Genomic DNA, 23,487 nt, shown 5'->3' on the forward strand with positions numbered 1-23,487 from the left:
GTGGTTACGGCATTCCCAAATGTAATGGTTCGGCTGCAGGCTGTTTAGCAATGTAATGGCATTTATACAGACACACTCTGAGCCTTATTGCATCAGACAACGGCTTGTGTAGCTATCCAGGTCGTCCTGGAAATCTCTTGTAGCTTATAAGCATAGTGCATTTCATGTCAACTAGGAGCGCACGATTTTCTTGAAATCAGCTACGAGCTGGCGTCCCTGCTCATTTGGTGGATCAGAATGTTGCATGACTTCGGTAATATAATGCTGCACAATTCGAGATGTTCTTTCATCTGACAGTGTCCAGTGAGTGCTGTCCAGGCATGATTACCAGCTGAGATAATTAAATGTTCCTATCGGCAAATATAAGAAAATACTGGGATAATTGCACAGCAAATACAATCATGTGAATCTTGCTTACAACCAGTTAAAACATCTGCTCTACATTTTGCCGGGTTTGTTCTCCACGTCAGGCCAGCACACGACTTGCCCAGCAAGCACGTTTGCAGGCATGAATACATTTTATGAGGTTATGGCGGTGTCAAAGCATGACATGAACCTATTTATAAACTTTTTATAAAGCACTTATAATGCCTAATTTGTTTTGCACAATATCAGCAAGGACCCCAATATGAAATTTATCGCATTTGGTTGAGAGTACCATAGTAGAAATGACTCAAAACTAGTGCCGCCTGCAAAAAAAGTTACAAACAAAATTTTGCCTTCAACCTCAGTACCATACTGCCTGTTAGATATTATGGTTTCTTCAGAAGCTATTTTCTTATGCAATGTCAGACCTATAAAAGAAAGGTTACTGAGAAACAAATGAAGAACAGCAGCAACATCTCTTAATGCACATGCACCAAAGGAGCATCATACACACTATCTTTAAGGTGCGACATTTTTTTAGACAAACGATGCATAATTTGTTGAAGCCTAAGTCTTTATCTGTCACAGGCACAGAAAACTGACAAGGTGGAAAAAAGGTTATGATGCAGTTTCACAATTTAAACTTTAGTGAACAGCAAGAAAAGGTAAAGCATAATGGGAACGAGGAATAGGTGGAAAGAAAGCGCGGTTAGCCAGTGGAAAACCTTAGAAGTCTCACTGCTCCTCTACGTTAACTCAGTTAAGTTCCATGCGTCATGTCTCGTCCCATCCTGATGGCACCAGAAATAGGAATACCGCAGCGTGGTTCTGAAGGCAGACCGGGGTAGCTGATATCCTAGTTTACAAGAATACAAAAAAATGGAGCTGGGCAAACCACGTATAGCATTGGGCACATAACCGTTGGCACATTAGGGTTACAGAGCGGATGCCAAGAGAAGCGTAGTACGGCCGAGAATTAGGCTATATGATGAAATTAAGGAATTTCCAGACTTCACTTGGAATCAGCTAGCGAAAATCAGACGTAATTGGAAATCACTTGGAGAAGTCTTCGTCCTCCAGTGGAAAGCAAAGTGTACGCCGATTATGATGAAAAAAAGTATGCCTGTCAGCTCAGACGTATTCACTGTCTTTTCAGCAATGCGTAGATCCGGGGAGGTCAGGCGGTCCCCATGCAATTGTTTCGCGCTAGTAAAATCCAAAGGTTCTTCTTGTACCACTCCTCCACTTGGGCGTCCGAGACGCACCGCCAGAGACGGTGTACGAAAGTGAGGAGTTCTGCCGTTACGAATAGCGGCGACGGGTTCGCGGGGTTGAAGTAGACACAGATGACGAAAACAAAAAACACTTTCTATTTACAATTATTTACAAGAATTTACAAAAACAAGTACACATACAAGGCTGAACTGGTACACATAAGGCGACCCTATATCGACATAGGCGAAGGTGCATAACACCGTAGTTTGTCCAGAACGCTTGGACGGGGCAACGGGGCCACGTTTTCTACCCTCCGGTGCCCCGCCCCAAGCATTTACCACCCAATCGCCACCGAGTGGCTATGAGTGGTCCGCCGACGCACCAATCACGAATCCTGTACTAGGATCGTCTTGTTCGCCGGCACTTCCAGTATTGCGCTGCTCTCCAGCGCCCTTTCCTCTATCACCTTTTATGGTGTCTTACACCCTCTCCTTCAAAACAACATACAAATAAAAACAACGCTCCAAAAAAAAGGGGGGTAGGGGTGACAGATGCATAACATGCGTGCTCCCGCGCAAAGCCACAGCACCCAGCACAATGGGTTCAATAAAATCCTAACAAGCAGGCAGCACCTGCAAGCCAAAGTGATTGACCTTTGGTGTGACCCCTTCCCCGCTCGCACATTAGAAAAACCGATAGCGTTGTATCTGCGGGTCATACGTTAATCCAAGCTGTCAAACCACACTTTGGGCTCGCGTATCCCTATTCAGTAAATGTTTGCTCGCAGAAGCTTTTCACGATGGTCAATTGGCAACGGTCTCCGAAATGAAATGAAAGAACGGTTACAATGGGAAAGGTGCCTGAGTACTGCGTTCACGCTTTCTGTGCCCATTACACGCCCGGCACGCGCACATCAGGAGCCAGCGACAGTCACGGACATCGAAGCTTTTGCTGTCAGGGCGACTGCAGGCGATGTACGTGACGAATCACCGATATCCCCTCTTCTTTAGGTCGCTTTGTGTACTCTTGGGTGCTAATGGCGTCGTCACGCACCCTCTACATTTGCTCAGCTCCAGCCGGCTCTACTCGCCTCACCACGTGTCAGGTATAATTGGCATGTCATGAGCTGCGCCTCTGCCTAATCGCGGCACCGTCGCCGCGACGGGCGCCCACCACTGGCACTTAATCCTCCCATTGTATTTCGCTGGTCAAGCAACGATGATTGACAAAATGCGCTAGCTGTCTCTCCCCTTTCTTCGCAGCCGTTTCACTTGGTGAGACCAGGTTGAACAAAAACGCTGATCTTAAGCCCTCCGAGCAGCAATTAAACTAGCTAGCGCTTCTAGCAGCCGGCTTACAACGCTGATTATAACTGCATGGGTGTACGAAAACAACTCTCCGCTAATACCACCGGGGATTTACCATAGAATAAAAGAAAATCTCGAATCTAGAAATAGATTTTAGCATTTATCACTTTGATATCACTATATAGAGGCCAAGAATAGGTACAAAAACCATAAACTTTATCACAAGACATAAGAATTAGGTCATGAAAGGTACGGCAGTCGTACACATTCATTTAAATTTATTTCAGAAATACGGCTGACCGGTCCAACGATGCCTTAGGAAGCACTGGCTCCTATACAACAAGAAAGCATAAATAGTAGTAGTAACAAGCATACCTGCGTGAAGCTAAGAAACGAATTCAAGAGTGCGACAAAGAATTTGCTTAGTCTCCGACTGCTTCTACAATAAAAAAAATTACAAAATCACGTAATAAGGCGTTCATCCGGCACAGCACGAGAGCTTCTTGAGCAAACGAGCAGAATTAAAAAAGACGGATAAGTAAGCAATCAGCATGATGGTAGTTTCTTTTATTCTATAATAGTTCTAGAGATGAAAGCGCAGTGCTTCAAGCATCCTGCGCTATTACCTACCCAATAATAGAATTGACTGGAGTCAACGTAACGGAAGCATGTCTACTGGAATGATGCGTTAGGTTCATGGTCAGTGTTCACAGGTTATCGGAGGTAAAAAGCTTGATTCGTCATGATTATAGGTCGGAGGTCATAGCCGTAGGATAATGGTGTGGTCATTTACCATTCGTTCGCGTGATGTGGTCGCTACAAATCCACGAGTATCTCATACCGTTCACGTCATTCTTATTGTTGTCATTGCGCTAACAACGTATTACTAAATACCCGAGGATATTGTTCAACTTTTTCACTAAGTTCAGTCTTGACATTTGAATAGCAGTAGTCACACAAGCGTTTGCCTAGCTACCATGACATTCCGGGATGTTTAGTGATGCGGTGAGAAAATACATTGATACAGATGTAATCAAACAAATGGTGTGAGGTTCGCTGCACAGAAAGATGACGTTCTGTGAATAATTACAATTTATTCAATGCGCAGTTCAAAAGTAATATAAAAAATCTTCATTTCCTTGGTTCAGCGGATGCGCTTTCCTTCAGAACTAGATAGGGCATTGGGTGTGTCAGTTGCTTTTATTGTGCGGCTGCACCCGTTCATTTCGCCGATATAGGGTGTTTCGAAAGGAAGGGACCTTATTGATAGTAAGCAGCAACGTAAACTATATATGCCCACATTTCATGCAAAAAATGACACTGCTCGAGAGATTGCCTTGAAGCGATTTGCTAGTGAGGGTTTGTGATGACCTACTATATTTATTTTCCTTCGCAGGGTATGAGATCAGCTATCTTCACTAAACACTGTTCATATGAAACGCAGCGTAGGATCTAATCTCAATGCAAAAAATGTATGACTATAGCAAACGAAGACAAGAACACTAACATGTTAGAGCGTGATAGTAGCGACAAGAGAAACTGTGTGTGCTGGGCTCAACCACGTTGTTCTTTGTATTTCGAAGCAATACTGTTTTGTACAGGAAAGTGGCGTCAATACTCTGCTTTAAAATCTTTCAACACTATCAACATCAAGCTAAACACCGATTGTAAGGTGCTGAATAAGCATAGTTCAGCATACTTTTGTGGTCAATTTGGTTGGCCAAGGTTTTCCCGCTTTCACCAGTAAGCTATGTCCCGTTTTTCTTACCGGCAACTTATTGCGGGTGTACGAAATCTGTGACAAAATCGACCAGCTGTTGGTTCGTTTGTATCCGTAGATGTTTATGTCTAAAATGCAAGTTGAAATTAGTGACAGCATGCTACCTTCTCGAGTAACTAGCGTTCACAATAGCAGTTCGTGTTATCTAGCGCTCCCTCAGTAGAAACGGTAATATCCGTGGGGTCAGCTTCCTCAATATAATTTAAAAAATTAAATTATGGGGTTTTACGTGCCAAAACCACGATCTGATTATGAGTCACGCCGTAGTGGCGGACTCCGGAAATTTGGACCACCTGAGGTTCTTTAACGTGCACCTAAATGTAAGTACACGGGTGTTTTCGCATTTCGCCCCCATCGAAATGCGGCCGCCGTGGCCGGGATTCGATCCCGCGACCTCGTGCTCACAAGCCCAACACCATAGCCACTGAGCAATCACGGCGGGTCTTCCTCAATATAGCACGTCACAAAAACGCGTTTGTTTTTTTCTCGCTGAAAACATCTGCCGTTCGGATTGTGTAGTCCCTGAAAGAGAGAGAGAGAAAGAAATTGAAGAGATAAAAGGCAGGGAGGTTAACGAGACACACGTCTGGTTGGCTACCCTGCACTGGGAGAAGGGGTATGGGGATGAAAAGACAGAGAAAGGAGTTGGAGAGAGCACAGTTTTGCGCACATTTAAGGCTTCGCGCCAAGTCTACAGACGGTCGCCAAGACCTGTCGACGTAAGCTATCTTAACAACACTTTCGTGGCTTTCTGTGCTTTCGACGCATACCGGCCAAGGTCCAAGGATTTTCATTTCCGAAACTGGTTCGGAGTCGAGCCGGTTCAATGCCGTCCGGAGAGTTACACGCTCGACGTCGTACTGGCGACAGAGACATAAGACGTGTTCAACCGTTCCTCTGGCTCTACAAGAGTCGCACATAAGCATGTCCCCCATTCCAATGCGGAACCAGTAGGCCTTTGTAAATGCCACCCCGAGCCTGAGACGGGAGAATACTGTCGCCTCAGAGCGGGGAAATGTTTAATAGCATTTGTCGCTTCGAGAATGGGTCTATGTTGTGAAGATGACACTTCGGGAGGTTAGAAGACCAGTATTTGTGTGTCAAAGCTTTAGCCATGATATGGAGCTTTCCTGCAGCATCGGTCCTGGATAAGGGGATCGGGACTGGTCGGCCTTCCAGATGAGCAGACAGGGCGGATTCGTTGGCGAGGTCATTACTAACAATGCTAGTATGTAGGTAGCCACTGATATATAATTCCATGCCCTTTAGCGATAGCTTTATGATGGTCTTCTCGTATCTCGTATACCAGCTGCTCATCAGTTCTGTGATAAAGTGCAAAATGCAGATTTTGAAGTGCTGCCTTGGAATCGCAAAAGAGGACCCATTTCTGAGGTGTCTCTTAGAGGAGGTATTTTACAGCAGCACGCAGGGCAGCAAGCTCTGCCGCCGTTGATGTTGTCACGTGTGGCTGTTTGAAGTTGATTGTGGTTTTCGTAGCCGGAGTGACAACGGCACCTGAAGAGCTGGTAAAGCGGCAACGTCCTGAATGTTCACCTTTTTATTTGGATATTCTCAGTACGTCAAGGACTCCTATTATGGGTTTTTCGTGAAGTGTTGGTTCTGTTATATTGAAGATTCAATCAATGACTTCTTTCGATGAATAATTCTTTCTCCGAGTATGTGGCAGTGGTAAGTAGACTGTAACGCGCGTATTGGTAAAAAACAACTACAAAAAAAACGAGAAAATTAGATGCGCAGCCTGCGTACCTACCCAGCCATCACGATCTCATCCCACGATGAATAAAATAATCAATAGCGTCCTTGATGTTTACAATGCTATAGATACGCTTTAAACAACCGTAGGAGGCCGGATTTGAGGCGGAGCTCCCATCTGAAAGGAATCTCTCACAGCCCGCAATCGCTTTCAAAAGTAACAGCTAATATATGAAGTAGAAAATACGCATTGTGTCCGAGGAACTCGAGTCGCTGAACTACTTTCCTGACTACTGCGCAAATACCAAACCAAAACCTCAATATATCAGCGCGCGATAAACACCGCAGGCCAAGTGAGACTGCGTCTATACTTTTTCGGGCCGCCATAGTGAAGGCAAAAAGCAAAGTCTACCTCGGATAGACCTAGCGCAACGCGTGAGCAAGCCGGAAGACGCCCGTGCGATTCATTGCGCAATATTTAGAAACGGCACAGCAGTTGTGTTCCCACGACGTGTGTCGTCAAAAGCGCTTCCCTTGCGACAGATGCTCGTCTGCTTCTGGGTCGTTGTCTCACTCCCTCCGGTGATTGCCAAGTGGAGAGCCCACACATAGGGTGTGTTTTGCCGTCCCGCCCAGCTGGTTTCATGTATAAATAGAGACCTTTGCGCACACTGTGGCGTTATTGTTTCCAAAACAGCCACGAAGGTGCTGGTTCTTGCAAGTGGAACGTGTTATCGTTGGACAAGAAAGGTAAATGGCGGTGGTTGCACGTCATTTGCTGTGTTAGCTTGGTTCTTAGCAGTGGCGGAAAAGGTTGATTTGCATATAGAGCAGGCTGACTTCAACAGGCTCACTAGTTTGCCATTTACACTTAAAAGACTAATTTTAAGGCACGCCAGCAGGTGTTTAAAGTTCCAGAAAAAGGCGGACAAGAGTGTGGTATACAGGTAATTCATTATAACACTACAGCTTATTCACACCTAAAAATACGGTTCGGGTGTGACAATTGCAAATAAACGTGCGCCTGAGTAACACGCGTTTAAAGGCCAAAAGCTTATGTCTATATTAGAGAAGGCGTAGACTACCATTAGCATAGAAGAATTTAGCAGCAGCTCTAACCGCCTGTGAAGGCCGCTTAAAATCAGTTCCTGTGGAGGGTGAGATATAAATGTATTACAAGAGGCTGTCTGGAGAGGTGTGCAAATCTGCAAGCGTGCCGTTTTCATCTGATGGAAGGGTTGATGCAGGACGCAGATTGCAAGAATAGCAGATGTGGGCATGAACGTATTTTCATGAGTTTCGGCACTGTAACTTCTGCCAAATTTATGTACACTAAGCTGCTGCGTCCCCTGTTATGGATTGTTTGGTGAGAAATGTAACTGAGAACATGTAATTGATTATCGACAAAAGTAATTGAAATACCGTGAGTGGTACCAAGAAAGCAAAGTAAACGGGAAATACTAAAATTATCAATGAGACACAATTCACTACACGCCAATAATTGCATGCAATTTGTTAGGTGAAAGTTTGGAAGCTATGTTAAATGGGTTTCAAAACGAAACAAGACGGTCAGGTAGAAAAGGCATGAAGGTAGAAAATGCATGTTGGATATTTGCTGACTTATTTTCCAATTGTTTGCTTCTACTTTTTATTTCAGGCACGGAATCGTGTTCCTTGCACATAAACAGCAGATATGAATGTCGATTGGATACCAGCTGTGTTTCTCCTCACCCTGGGATACGTCTCAGCTCTGTCACCGTCGGACGTGTCATATCCTCTCAAGGTGTCACCGGGAAATGGTATTGTGCAGGCTGAAATAGCTTATTATTAACGTTAAATTGTGTATACGTCCTAGAGCCTATTCGCAATTAGCTGAAATAAGGTGAAAAAAAAAGCTTTCATCTGTACGAGTTCTACTTTCGTATAATACAGCTGCACTATTTCATGTCAGTAATTCACACGATTCGTATCGCTAATGCCAGTAGATTGACCTAATTCATTTCAGTTTTTATGTTTGCCATCACAAAGTTTAAAATTTGGTAATATGTATACTTGTTGCATGAGATACTTGCACTGATTGCATTATAACTGTTAGCACAGCCTTTTCATTGGATTGTCTAGGCGCTAAATACGATTCACAGTCTGTCACATTCTAATGTTTAATTGACATTGTTGCTTGTCCCCCACGTCCTCGCAGTAACAAAAGTAGCTAAATTTCTCGTGCAATAATTATCACAAGCTCAGTTTGTATCACTTTTTAGTCGTGACATCCAAATATATAGGAAGCAACAATGCTTACGCGGAGTAAGATTGAGGTATAAAACGTTCTTTTTCTAGCTAAAAAGGCGTTTTTGCATTTCAGGGAGTCATCACGCGAAGCTATGATCATTTCCGAAATGTAACATAACGAATGTTGTGCCGCAACAACTAATGCGTTTAAATGTTATTTCCTTCTTCGGGGGCAATATTTGAATGGAGGGCTCGTTAACGTTTTGGTGCCACGTAAAAAGGTTTATCATGGGCAAATAAATACATGCTCACCGGCAGGTGCGAATATAGCGAAGGCCTGAGTGACTGGCAGGCCGCCATCTTTTCCTTTTGGAACGGGGCAGTCTGTGACTATTCAGAAAATTTTTCAATTGTGTTCGGCATAATAATGCATTTTTTTCGCGTACACGTCAGTTTGACGTGGTGAGTTTTCGCGGTTTTGTTAGGTCGCGTGACGGACAGCTGAAGTGGACTTACCCCGAAAACACTGCACCAATAGCGGAGGGCTAATAGTGAGAAGGCGTCGACTCAGGAATGATTATTTTTCTTTTGTGCGGTTTAGTCGTGCTTAATCAGTGTTTCCACGTTATATCAGATGGGGAGCTATCGCGGTTTTTGTGACGTCGCGTGGCAGACAGGCGAAGTTGAGAGTGGCCTGAAAATGTTGTGGCCAATCGTGGCGGCTGATTGCAGAAAATGGAATCAAAACACTGTGGAATCACTTTACGTTATAGCGCCCCAGGTCGTGGAATCAAAACTCGACCATGGCGCCCGTATCTGGATGAGGGCAAAATGCAAGAACGCCCCTGTCTCGTGCACTGGAGGCCCGGTAGAGATTCTCCGGTGGCCAAAATGAATACGCAGTCCCCACTACGTCATGCCTCATAATGAAATCCTGGTTTTGGCACGATTCAATTCATCGTATTGAGCCGCAAATATTTACTGATATACACACCAAGTTACCGAACATTGTACTGTGGAAGAAACGGCAAATGTTTGGGTTTAACGGCTTAAAACTGCAGTAGAATACAATACATAAGTAGAATCCTTAAGTAGAATACAATTTGGTTTCTATGACACCTGCAGTGAACGAGCGTTTTTGAATTCATTCCTTATTCATTTCCGGCCGCCGCGGTGGGTATTGCACCGGCAACCTTGTGCTCCGTAGAGAAACGCTAGTGAGTTAACACTGAGCGCTTCTGTAAAACCATTCCTTACGGGCACGTTCGCTCTTTACCGATGAACCATTTGTTACGGTGGGTATATAGAAAATCATAAATTGACTTTATACTTTGCTGTGGTGGTTCCAATACGCTGTGCGTTTTTTTTTTCTTCTTTCTCGCAAAGGTGCTTGTGACTTCTCCGGGGTGAATGCGGAGAGCATGGTCGACGTCGTCTTGAACCGACTGCCCGTAGAGCACACTGTTCCCGACGAAGAATCCCACGAAATTATTCCCGGTGTAACGGTTGGAAAGTTCGCCGTGTACTCTGGCCTGAGTAATCTGCGGCCGTTTGGACCAGTGCTGGCGTACTGCCGGGATGACTTGAGGTTTCTCCATGTTGTCCTAGATGTGACCCGGGGCAACATCAGGATTACACTGCCGTGGTACACGTGCGAGGATGCGCGTGGCGCCGTCGGCGCTTTTGCCCGGGGGAAGTTCGCCGTCTCGTTTCAGGTGATTGTTTTGGTGTCTATAAGTCTAGTTCAGTTAGACAAAAGTCTCTTTGGTGCTTTACGCAGGTGAAATTGACGCATTCGTACTGCAAGAGTTCGAAGTAGATTGCCGCTGATGAGTTCTTTAGCAGAAACATTTTTATTCGACGCAATATTTGCCTCATTCTTGGTACTTTACGGCCGGTTGGTAGTTTGGTAGCTAGGTAGGTTCCGGTCTTGCCTATCTACAAAAGAAATGAAATACAGTGTGACCAGTGCTACAATTGAACATCTGACGTCGCGCACATAACCCTCATGCTCTAACGATTATTCTTTTTTTGCCGTTTATGCACTGTTAGGCAACGATCGTTTTTTTTATCGCGCTTAATTTCTGTCACGCATAATTCTTTCGTTCCAATGCTTGATCGTACATTAAAAGGCTCGGCGTTCTGCTATGCGAAATGGAGTTGCCGTCACCATTACAAGGTGACTACATGTCTTTCTTTTTATTGTTATTTCAATAAAAAAAATGCTCGGCGTGTGCACCCCCTTGCCACTTCGTCTTCTTCTGTTATGCCAGCTCGTCTGCTGAGCGACTTAGCTAGAGTTAGCAATGTCAGGGACCGGCCGACTTTCCTGAGTACTTTCCTCGTACCTAAAAGTTATGTGACGTTGTACCGACTTTACGATTGTCGCACGGTAATCATGCTTTATCATTTCTTCGGCAAATGCCACTGTCCTTTTGCCTACAACAAATGACGCCGTCATAGGTACGTACGACTGCTTGAAGTGTAGTCGCTGATGACGTCACAATACGCGTTTCTCTCGTGTACGTTCGTCCACTGGCCACGTAGAGTTGCCAAATCGTCAGCGCGGGTCAAACAAGCGGCGTAAAAATTATGCCGTTGCAGCCATTTGATGCTCGTCAACTCGGTCATATCATCTTGCTGCTTTCGCCGCAGATACGTACGCTCGCGACCAATACACAACTACTCAATTTACGCAAACACGCTGGTTCCCCTGGTATCGATTTGCGTAACAACAAATCGTGCTGATAGCCAGGCCTCTGCAAAATGTTTGACAATACATCGATTCCGATAGCGCGTAGGATCTGCACATTTTTTGTGTGAGATGGAAACAAATACTTCTCTTGGTGCGATGTCGTCCGTGCAAAGATTGCTCGTACGTCTCTAGCCAACAAACTAGCAAAGCAGTTTTGTCGTGCTTTTCCTGATTATTTTGTATGCTTTCATGGCGTGTCCCTCCTTTTGAGCAATTATAAAACGCAATTAGTCTCTAATCATTCCCAAACTATGCTCATTTATTTTCATTAGCTGTAGCAACTGCCTGTCACAAGTTTATGATGTAATAGTTTTGGTAGGCAGAGTGTTTGTAGAAAACATTTATGTGCAGGGCCCACATACTTTAGCAATGCGCTTCATCTATTTGTGGTGGCCCATGATTTCTTTCGCTTGCATTTTTTTTAGTTTTTGTTTCGGAGCGAATCCGAAACAAGAGTATATAGGTAAATTGATTCCAATTCTCAAGAGGGTGACCACTTTCTTCCTACCATATTGCAACGAATAGTAAAACGTTTCTACCGAAGATGCTCTTTTAAGATGTTTCGGTGCGTAATGCATTTGCGCCAAGAAAAGTAAAGAAAACGTGGAATATTCGAGCGAGAATTTCAACAAAATACATTTTTTTATTAAACACAGTTTTTGTTTTGTGAGGCTTCCTGGACAACGGGTGCAAAAAACACTGCTTTCGTTCAGCAAAAACGCTGAACAATGTATGAGGACGTCTCAGTGATATCACTTGTATCCTCACATTTTCCCGCAGGTGGTGAACGGAACGGGAACCGATGGATTAAAGTTGGTTCTGCACAGCGGACCCTCACCGCTCTACGTGGACAATGTGTACGCATTCTTGGAAGGTGCCGGACCTTCTGTGGACAGTGCGTTCAAAGTACTGGGAATAATGTTTTCGGGCATTGTTAAGGAAACTTGGCTCCACTACCTCACCCCGGTGCTTAAAGAGGTCTTCAAGAACGCCACTGCATTGTAAAAAAGAACCCTGGAAAGGAAGGAATTGCCGGCTTCGACAGTCGGGTTGGTAACATGGGTGCACAGCCGCTTAAGTTGTTCGTGATAGGAAACAATTTGTCGACAACAGCACGAGCGTAGTTTCTAAACTACAAATCTACCCAACTCTAAATGGAAACCACCGCTCGCAATGAAAAAAAATATTATTGTTGCTCGTGTGACAGTATTGATATACCCAAATTACTTCGCACGCTATAATAAAGTTATTATTTGTTTTCAGATATGGGGGATCACTTGTTGTTCTATAACAAACCTACATTACTCTATGCTACAGAGTATGAAGTGAATGTGGCTGTGTTCCTGCGCCTTTATTCGCGTCTGATTAACAGAAGACCGAACATTCACAAACATATCGCGGCAACAACTAACTCAATAAAACCAGCACATAAGACAGCCTTACGGCTCTCGAACAACAGTTTGGGTTTTAGGAATACCTATAACATGTAATTTTCTATCGTCACTTGTCACCTAAGACTGAATTACGCTTCTTGTTTAAAAAAGGCGTAATCTTGAATTTAAGAATGCACCAAGCGTCCAGCAGCTTCCAATTCATTACACAAAAATTCACCAGATACAGCAAATGGCTCACTTAGCTGTCAAAAAATTCAACAAGATACGGGTTTTATTTTGAATTGCTAATAGGTGATACGTAAAAGAGCGAGGCATTCTCTGAAGTGCCGTCTGCTCGTTGTTTCCGGTTCGAGGAAGCGCAGCCGCCGCCACCGCTTCGCCGTTGAAGCCTATTGATGCCCTTGCAGTCCGGCATTGTCACACTCGAAGACTACCCGGTTCAAGGCACCAAGCAAAACCATGGTCGGCTGTTCAGCCGTTGGCTGCTCAAATTGAAGCGTTAAATATAAACTCATATAACTGCTGCCTTGCAGCATCCCTTGCTTAGTCAGCTGTCCACAAGCATCAGATGCATGGCTGCCACATCCAAAACTGAATCATCAGTGAACAAAAAGTAAACGAACGTACAGTGTCACTTATCAGGCGGCGATGAGCTGTGTAAGGGCCGACACGGAATAATTCCCCAAGATATTTCTTTAAGTTGAGCAAGTCAAGCAACAATAACTGTTTCAGTTATTGGTATTATAAAACATGGTATTATGGTGCAAATTTAGGCGGGACACAGCGAGATACATACATAATACTAGTAAACAACAAGCCCACCTTAGTTTAATAAACACAGAAAGAGGTAATGCGTAGCTGTAATATGTCCACGATACGGCCATTCCCCATCTTGTTCACAAAAAAGCGAGAACATCTAACTACGTACCACTTGAAATGAACCTTAAGTTTCGACCAAGAAATGGCGTTGACAGCGCGCAGTTTTCAAACATTTTGAGTACTTCATTTTCTAATTACGCTAGCTGCGCCATTACTGACGATATCGGTTGCAGCAATGATCGCAGGGCAGTATTTACTATGCTGCTATAGCCATCGCCTCAGCGACCAATTTTCTAAGTAATGCTTCTATACGCTTCATAAATTATCGGATAAAGATAGCTTTTTCATCTGTCTGATTGACCCGTAGGCAGAGAAATCAGTGATGGTGCGTACACGCACCGGTAAATGTAGAGCTAAACCTGGCAAAAACAAAAAAGCTGCCGAAACGAAAACCAGAGTTCGTTTATGAATAAAAGCGTATTCTTGCCTTTCTTGGTTGGTTATCGTCGAGCACAGAGTCAACTGAAAGTTAGAAATCAGCTACATGAATGGTACCACATTGCTGGTCGACAAAGCAGACGGAAAGCTTCGCACGACTGACAGTCGAAACCGCGCAGAAAAACACGTGCGCCGGGCATTCCGCTGATGCCGCCGCGTCGTCCGTCGAACAGGAAGCTGCTAGCAGACGGCGCGCCTAACAATTCCCTGTGATTTTTCGTTTTACGGGTCACCTATTCATGAAAGGCTTTCAGCACAGGTCATGAATGATGTACATAAGTTGTCAAGGCCATGAATGCCTACATCTGTGAACGTATGGGAAAAAAGTTAGTTTAAGAACTTGCCTCAACTTACATGTTTGTGCTCGTTTCTCCTAATGCGATTAGCATTCTTAGGATAGTTCACACACTTCTCGGTATCTATCTATATGCAGACCTAACTGTCTTCTCTTCACGCAAACTTGGGTCATTAGGTGTATAACGGTCTATCATTAACGTTAAGGAGACCTCAACATGTGCCGCCTTTCAAAATATTCATCATAACACAAAACATATCCTCATAAATTGCACATCCATAAAAAGAGAGATTGCATCGTAAAAGAAGAGCATATTAGCTTCGTAAATCGTCTCTGTATGATGGACGTGCTGCCATTTTAGAGTGCAGCTCTTAGGCGCCAGTTCCTGCCTTGAGCGTTGGCCTCGGCGTCGGCGTAAGCGGCACAACGCACGAGCGGACCGAAGGATAAAAGACGGCGATAACGAAGACAGCTCGATGAAGAGAAATTATGACTAAAGGGTGAGCTTGAAAGCAGACTGCCGCATGAGACGTGCTGCACGGCGGTAAACCGCTACAAGGTGGCGTCACAGTAGCGTGCGCCGTCACCCCGTCACCGATGACGTCATTACAAAGGCATGCGGCCAGCGCATCCGCCGATACCATATATGAAAACAATGCTCTGGCGTGGGTTTCTGACCCACTGCGCATGCATAGTGGGTCCGACTCCAACATAGCCTTGAGGTTTCGACTCCTACCGAAAGTCGTGAGTTAGAGTACCTCAACGAACTCTATGGTAATTAACAAGATGACGACGGTGACGCGCGCACCACCACAGTTGTTGCGGCTGCATTGCTTGCTTGATCCGCGCACCACAAGAATTGTTGCGTGAGCGTTTACATATAGGCAAGACACGATGCCGAGTCGGTGAGGTAAATTACTACACCGAATTTTCGTCATGTATAATTTCGCTTCGACGACGCGGTTTTCGCTCAAAGACGTTGATATCGAGCTAACGATGAGACGTATAAGGCTTTCGCCCTATTAACAGAGAAGGGAAAGAGAAATGCTACCACATTTAAACAAAGAGCGTAATGGGGATACACTAGGTACGAAGCGCTCCGGGATATGAGGAAAGGCGTCATAGTTCCAGGATATACCTCTGGAAATGTGGTTGTTTGCTTGAAGTCAGGGGTACAATCAGGACTCGATGTCAATGAAAGGTCAGTGGGACGCCTCCCATTAGGCACTGACGCGAATATTACAAATGAAGCTGTACAGGGAAGCTCAGAGCAAAATTGATTATGAAGAACGACTGAGCAATATGGAAGAATGCAAATGGGCTGGAAGAGTGTTATGATATTTGTACCAAACAAAAAACATTGATTCACAGAGGAGGAAAAGAACTAGGAAGCTTACCAGGTAGTATGCGACTGGTATTGTGAGCAACATGCATGGTGGAAGAAAAGTACGGAAACGACAAATAAGGGAGGTATGCCATGGTATGATAAAACTTTATTAAGGTCCAAAATAGTTGTACAAAAACAATGTTCGCAAGAACTATTCAGAAACTTTGGTGATGAGAATTCTTCGCGTGTTTTTAATATCGGGAAGACATTAGAGAATATAATAGCAAGAGCTTCACGTGTTTGTGAAGGCGTGCGTGCGTGCGTCTGCGTGCGTGCGTGCGCGTGCGTGCGTATGGGCGTGCGTGTGTGTGTGTGCGCGCGTGTGTGCGTGCATGCATGCGTGTGTGTGTGTGTGTGTGTGTGTGTGTGTGTGCGTGCGTGCGTGCGTGCGTGCGTGCGTGCGTGCGCTCACATGTGTGCGTGCGCGCGCGTGTGTGCGTGGGTGCGTGCGTGTGCTCGGGCTTCGTCCCTTTATGCGCTCACAGAATTCTTTGCTGTATACATGAACCTACACGTTGGATCTGCTGCATTCGTTTAACGTTTTCATATAGGTTTCTGTGCCACTTTTGACACTGTTTCTTTCTCGCTGCTCTCGAAGGCGTCTCTTACTCCCAGCATAAGGCCTGCTCCCAAAATCAAACCTTAACAAATGCATACAAACCTTCACGTCCGTCAAGGTCCGACGAACACGAAATGAATAAATCTGCGCCGCTACAACCAGAGCCACAAAAATAACTTTTGCAGGAGCAAGAAGATGTGACGCATTTAAACATGAGAACAAAAATACTACAACCGTCACTGCCGGACGCAATATAAAAGCGCAAGAGAAGACTTGAAGCACTTGACAGACTATTACTTCGCTTTCAGTATTTGCATTTGAGGCATCATGCATACAACCCGCAGAAGGCTTGCGAAGAAACAAGAGCCTTACATGGTTTCGCTGCGGGGCGCAACTATTTCCCTTTCGTTCGGCCAAGGCCAGGTGCCAGTTTAGGTCGGCTAATAATGACCGAGCCGAAGGTCTCAGCCGCCTAGCTCTCGCAACGTCCGCTTGGCTGAACTCTTGTACCCAAGCGCCAGGAAATTGAAAGGTTTCATCAAATGAAACACCCACGTTCTGCGGCATATAGTTCGCTGTCTCTATATCTGAACGTAAGCAGCCTTTCATACGCAGCCCTTTTGAGTACGCAGCCTTTCGCATAAACCATATGATTTCGAAAAAGAAAAATTGCTGGTCATTTTTGTTCGCTCATCTGAGATAAGCGGTTTGGAATACACTGAACGTTTGAAGGAAACATGCACTCTCGTAGACACTGTCTCGCAAATGAAAAAGAGAAAAAACTTCGCTGGAAATTCGATTATATTATGCACGTAATTTAAAAATACATCAACGTGATGACAAGGACCAAATAACTAAAGCATTGATATGTCTATATCAATGGGTAGCCGAGGAAGCCTGTAATAAAGATAAGCAAGAAGTAAATAACGTTGCAGCCACATGCAAACAGTGAAAAAAAGGCCAGGAGATTAAAAAACAATTGGCCTGGAAACAGAGGTAAATTTGTAAATTTATCACAAGTATAAAAGCACCGCAAAGCGCTTTGCACGTTTTGAACTTCAACCGCACTTGTCGACATGGGCCATACACAAAATGAAGGTGTTGACCAATTTGAACGGTGAACGGTCATCTTGTTAAGGCAGCCGTACTAGTGATACACAATTAGAGGTGTGTAAACAAATTCTTGTATACGCCGTTATGTCAAATATGAAGTGACACCGATAAACATGCATGATAAACATTAAAAACCACCGTCGTATATGATGGCTAGTGACAATAAAGGTCAACATTTTCGCATTGGATTCAAACGATCGAAGGTGAAAGAAAATGTTACACATTCAGCACTGTTTATAAATAAATATGACCATATGCAATGTCCTTTAAATTCTGTGTGCGTTCGTGCGTAATGTTCAAAAATTACTTGGACCATCTGGTCGTTTGCAACAAGAAAATAGCACGCTAGCGCGTGAATAAAACCTCAAGAGCGTGGACTGCTTTTAGTGGCGCAATAAATTTGCAACGCAAGCGTAAATTTATAAAGCGCGAGTTAAAACGAAGGAATAGCGCTCAGTCTTAAGTTCGGCAGCGTTATTCTTGCAGAATACTGACGGCAAATGTTGCTTTATTAGCTCCACCTGAATGGGTTGGATGGACATCAATATTCTAAATCAGTGGTTGAATAAATTGTCGAGTTGAAAACTGATTTCATGGCGTAGTAAAATATTCTCGCCGCACACAACAAGCAAAGAGAGCTTAAAGAAAGAAGCGAGATTTTCACTCAAGAACAACACCTGCGGACTGTATTACAGGCAATACGATATGCCTGCCTCCAACAAATCTTCACGCAACTCCACGTGTAAAGACGGAAAGTTACTACACCGTGTCAAAAGCATATTCAATATCATCAAAGAAAAACACATCGCCGCGTTTCGATATTTGTGTTTTTCTTCGTGCCCTTTGCGACCGGGAATGTCGTGACCGTGCGTCACGATGGCATACGTGATTGGAAACCGTGGTAACGCGTATAAAAACCGAAGGCAGTTATGGGCATCTTTGAATCCAGAAAAGCGGCGCACTCCATGCTTTCTCACTTGGAGTGAATGTAAGAGTGCTTTTTCATTGGAGCCTTGTGCCTGCCGAAGGGAGCAAACCATTCATAAAGAAAGGTGAGAAAATGTTATCAGTTCTTCAAAGTGTTCATGCAGTATTTATTAGCAGTGAAGTTCCGCACCGCCTTTATGCCGTAGGATAAGCTGTGCTGAAGCCTTGGTGAATCCTCACTAATTTTAAGGCTGGGGATTCTTTTATCTGGGAATTTTAGGCTGGGAATTTTTTTATCACTGTGTTATTTATAGACGCCCGTTGCCTGTAGCCACCGGGAAATCTGCTTTAGCCGTCATAAAAACAGCCCCAGAGCTTTTCAGAATCATCTTACCTTCAGAAAATTATTGATAAGATACTGGTACAGCTATCATAAATTTCCCTTATTCCAAAGAATAAATAGGAAATTGTAAATGTCATGCGCGGAGCCTTCTACAGGCGTAGGCTTGGAAGCACAAATAATCACGGACAAAGAAGAGACGTAAACGCGTAGTAGAATAATGAACAAACAAGCCCAAAACAAAGTTTTGTTGCGTTCTTTAGGTACTATATTGTACTACAGCACCTGCTCACGTAACCCTGAAACATTCATTCTCACGCTTACTTAAATATTTCGAAGGTTCTTAACCCATATTTCACACAAGTATCGGCGGATATAGAGGGCTCAAATTATTCATTTGCGGCGGTTATCCGGCGAGGGGGAGTGTGAGTAGGGCTCATGCTATTGTATTCGTGGCAGGCTTTTTGGCAATACTATTCTCTGTGTATTTGTGGCCTATATTAACACTGCTAGTGGCTTCGCTCTGAATGAATATAAATATGCTTCCAGCCACAGCTTCTTTCTCCTATATGGTCAATTTCTTGCCAATATCGCCTAAAATAAAAACAATGAGAGTTTATAAAGCTCCAAGTGTTCAACACTGGTTCTATCTAATATAAGAGTAAACATGCTTTCGCCCTAGCATACAGCGAAGCCTCCAACTTATTGAAATTTATCGCCACGCCGAGAAAAAACATTTATAATTACAGAAGGTCACTGTCTGATGTCACAATTAAAAAAAAACTAGATGTTTCAATCTGTAAACGTACATTTTGTTTTTGGCATCCGCTGGGGATCTGTGTTATAATGAAGATTTTACCTCACCGTCCGTCGAAATTTTCATTATACATGTAAGTTGTATGCGTGACGTGAGCGTTCGCACTTGGTGAGCCATTCGGGAATAACGACCTTCTTAATGTCCTCGTCAGATGTGTTCTGGGATATACGTTAAAGTGGCAGGATAATTATATACTCGGAAAAAGCGTTTCATGTGAAAAAGAAATGAAATTTTGCAGCGTGCTACAGTTATCACATCTAAGCCTATTTCAGCCAGAAAATGTATGGAAGCGTTTTTTGATGCTTATAGGAAGCAAACAAAGTTACAAAATCAGTGTAAGTTCTTGAGGCTTTCTATGCGTATAGTGAAAGAAGTTCTTAAACAACGTGTCATTGTCATATGCGGACTAGAGGATTCCCTAAAAGAAATATTTACTTTGGGACTTTTTTTTCGCTTTTGTTTACAGATCACAAAATGGATTTGAGGACGGCCATACTTTCTATCGTCGTTTACACGATGGTGCCAAGTGCTGTCTCGTCGGAGGAAGGCAAGGGAGTATTATAACAGTTCTTTACGCACGAAACCGAAAAAATCTATATACTTCCTTAGACATTTTCGTACTTTTCCCTTTTGCTTAACCCACCAGTTATACTTGCAATATGTTTACTCCAAAATAACGTCTCTTTGCTATGCGAGAAACTCAGTGCGCGGCAAAGAGCAATTATAAAACGCACGCGAGGCATCTTTTGTCCGTCCAAAAGCAAAGAAGTATGTGAACTCTACTAAGCCGAAAATTCATGCACATTTCTCGTTCGTTATGATCTAAAACCAGCGCGTAAGGCGAATATGACCCTAGAAAAGAAATAAACAGTGCTGTAAATAGCGCACCTTTAATGTTGATGCAGCACACGAAGCACCATTTATGCCCTGCGCAAAGATGTCTTGTCCTTGCCACGATGAAAGAGGCACTGGCACATTGATAACCAAGCATGTCAATCAAACTTGCTGCGGTAAATTCTTTTTTCGTGTGTTCCAGAGCATTTTTAACTACCGCGCTCCTTTAAAAAACCGCAGTCCATTCGCACTATGCAGGGGAGTAAGACTGCCTTGTTCATACTTTTCTGCACGGAATGTGTGCTCAGGTTATTTAGAATTCAAACACCCTTCGCATTACCAACATACAGTTTTAGACATGATGACGGCATGTGGCGAACGGCATTCACGGTGCACAAAATAAGCGTATTTTTGTACCTAGTTGTGCACATTGCTTCCGGTTCCGGTCTGTGAATTTACAGAGCTTAGGCAAACCGAGGGCATTTCTTGTCTACTAGTGCATACTGTCACTATATAGTTCGTGGTATCGATCACTAAATTTACAGAGCTTAGACAAATTATCAGATATTAAAAAGGCAACACGGACATTTTGCTAGCAACACTATCCTCTTCAAGTTATGCACCTAGATGGGCATGTATAGAGCAAGAGCAGTTTCGGGCTTCCGTCCAGACCCGTGACTACGAGCCTGTACGCCATTTCCAACTCATTATGACAACTACTAAGAGAATGCCTCATCCACTTCCGGTTGAGAAAACTGAGTAAAAACATATTTATATAATGGCTGAAATCATCTAGACTCGTATGTGAAGACTAGATTCCACTTTAAGCTACGAAAGTTTGAGTGAACCTTTAGAGCAAGTGCTGAACTGACCATTTCCGCAGAGACGTAGAAGAACAGACACTCAAACGCAATTCATTGGACTGTCGTGCTGCTATCTTATTTACCGGCTTGATATTGCATAATGTAGTAAGACTTTCAAGACAACAAATGCGTCTGTAGCCTCTCAAGAGCAATCTCATGAAGAAAATTATTTCCGCAAGAGCGACACGGAATAAAGGAAAGCAGGTCAAGCTTTACAATATGCGGTTTACTTAAATTGAGCTATAAATGTACCGATGCTGAAATTTATTACCGTGATGGCACATACAAAAAGAGAATCTCAATGGCATTTCTTGTTTTCTTCTTTCATGAACAATAGTAGCGTCTGCGACACATGCGCGCAACCGCCCCTAGAGAACAAACACATTAATTTCTAATTGTAAGAAGCAAGAAGGCACACCTAAAGGACAATTAAATTATTCAGGGTATCAATTCGATGTTAACGAGGTGCGCGATTTGCTGTAGTAAATGTAACACAAAGTATTTTATGCCATAGTGGGCCTAGCTAAATACCCGCCCAAGTGACTGCTCAGTCGAGTACTGGACAGTTCAATTCGGTAACAACACAAAGAAAACATGTCAGGAATGTAAGCAATGGTGCTTGCAAAACACTTTTCTTCATAGTTTTCTGAAGAATTCGGTTTACTTCAAATATAAAATTATATGATAGTACTTTTAGAAAATCCACACACCGAAATAGCTAATGTACCTTTCAATAATCCCCTCTTCAATTGCCTAATCGACAAATAAATTAGAGCCTGATAACTTCTTTTAGATTCCAAAGAAGGTTGTAACTCTTTCATAAATTAGGGAGAATGTTGGTTTTTTTTTATCGAGAAAAACTTTTAAGCAAATGAAACAGATGCAAGAACTGCATGCCTAATGTTGATTTTCATGTTCGACTTCCAGTGGACTGCTCTTTCCATGACAAGCACCTGGAAAGCTCAATACACGACTTTGTCGCCAAGCTGCCCGCTAAACGCCTTGAGAATGTGGACAAGGACGAGGAACATGCTGCTCAATTAAACTCTAGCCAGTTTAAATTCTTTGGTCTGAACTCCCTTCGACCTTTCGGGCCGTTTTTTACTTTCTGCCCGAACGGGAGCAGAGTGGTGCAGTTCGATTTGGTCAACGAACAACCGTTGGTGGTGATTGGACCATTCCCCGGAGAAAAAGGAAAGCAGCACGAAGTCGAGAGCCAAGCAATTCTTGTGAGATTCACGGCACAGTTTGAAGTTGAAGGAACCGGAGAGAACGTCAAGCTACATTCGAGAGTCAACATGCCGGTGTCGATGGTGGGGCTGTCTTTCAGGATTGAAGGGTTGGACGAGAAGAGTGATGAAGTAGTGGAGAAAATCGCTCCTTCCCTTCAACCACGCTTTTTTGAGGATTGGTGGCGTGGCATACTTTTCTCGGAACTTGATATCCTCTTCACTGAAATTCTGGAGAAGGGCAAATGAGAACGTGGCTGCCTTTGTGGATCAACACCGTTGCTTTGTATAAATAGCTCAACCTTTTATTCGCTTGCTGTGCAAAGTTACTTTCTTTACCATTTCTTGTAGATATATGGAGTGTATATTTTCAATCTTCTTGACGTTAACGCAATTCTGGCGTTATTTAAATGATGTTTTGAAAGGAGGAATGCTATATCTGTTTTGTTTTCATATGAGACGACAACTTTGCTTTGGTAAGCAGACATTTGTACCCGTATGACGTAGATACGTAATGAGAAAAGCTTTTGAAAAGAAGAAATAATATGTATTTCCTTGGCGGTAAGCATAAAATTGAGTGCTAGTTGGAAATATCAATGGTGCTTGTTACAAAAAATGCTTTTAACACTGTTTTTATATAGTAACATGCTGTCAACATTTTTTTTCTAATAAACAGCTGTACGAATGGGCGTTGTACACATACCTTGCTAGTCTGCTTTTTCCTCAATGAGTTCATGCTGTTTGTGCTATTTTGGGCAGAGATAGGTCAATATTGCTTCACTTTCAAGTAACCTGTTGGTATTCCTGTGATTCGCTACAGCTAAATATGGACCATATTTTTAGTGATCAATATGTTTGTAACACATTATAGGTTCCTGCACACGTTCCAAAGGGTAAATGGAAGACCCCTCACCAAAGCACATTACTGTTATAAGTTCCATGTTTCCTCTTCAACACGAACTATTTTTATACTATGCGGTGCAGACAGAGTACCCACGTGATAAGCAATAGTGGCCATCTCTTCGCTCGAATACTTTGATCAGAAAA

General features: G+C 43.5%; 2 protein-coding genes across 4 annotated transcripts in view; both read left to right on the top strand.

Moving 5' to 3' along the window:
- Positions 1-12,370, top strand: part of LOC119458168 (uncharacterized) — a 134,249-nt gene extending 121,879 nt beyond the window's left edge. The window contains exons 1-4 of one of the 3 annotated variants that reach the window (XM_037719996.2): positions 7,072-7,131; positions 8,039-8,180; positions 9,997-10,325; positions 12,146-12,370. In XM_037719996.2, coding sequence (XP_037575924.1) covers positions 8,075-8,180; positions 9,997-10,325; positions 12,146-12,370 — 660 coding nt within the window. In that variant the 5' untranslated portion in view covers positions 7,072-7,131; positions 8,039-8,074. Of the gene's footprint in view, positions 1-7,071; positions 7,132-8,038; positions 8,181-9,996; positions 10,326-12,145 lie in introns of those variants that run through there. The other 2 variants (XM_049670814.1, XM_037719997.2) reach the window with 2 other exon arrangements.
- Positions 12,371-18,384: 6,014 nt separating this feature from the next.
- On the top strand, positions 18,385-23,137 carry LOC125946796 (uncharacterized). Its single transcript, XM_049670821.1, has 3 exons — positions 18,385-18,482; positions 19,981-20,061; positions 22,139-23,137. Exons 2-3 carry the CDS (start codon positions 19,989-19,991, stop codon positions 22,687-22,689), a joined length of 624 nt encoding a protein of 207 aa, XP_049526778.1. The 5' UTR covers positions 18,385-18,482; positions 19,981-19,988; the 3' UTR covers positions 22,690-23,137.
- The last annotated feature ends 350 nt before the right edge of the window (positions 23,138-23,487 follow it).

This window comes from Dermacentor silvarum, chromosome 7, assembly GCF_013339745.2.
Source record: "Dermacentor silvarum isolate Dsil-2018 chromosome 7, BIME_Dsil_1.4, whole genome shotgun sequence".
Taxonomy (NCBI): Eukaryota; Metazoa; Arthropoda; class Arachnida; order Ixodida; family Ixodidae; genus Dermacentor; species Dermacentor silvarum.

What these genes read in the sequence shown, in the direction of transcription:
- LOC125946796 (XM_049670821.1), top strand. Translation starts at nt 19,989, where the DNA reads ATGGATTTGAGGACGGCCATACTTTCTATCGTCGTTTACACGATGGTG. An exon ending in TGCTGTCTCGTCGGAGGAAG is followed by an intron (nt 20,062 to 22,138) that starts GCAAGGGAGTAT and finishes TTCGACTTCCAG; the next exon opens with TGGACTGCTCTTTCCATGAC.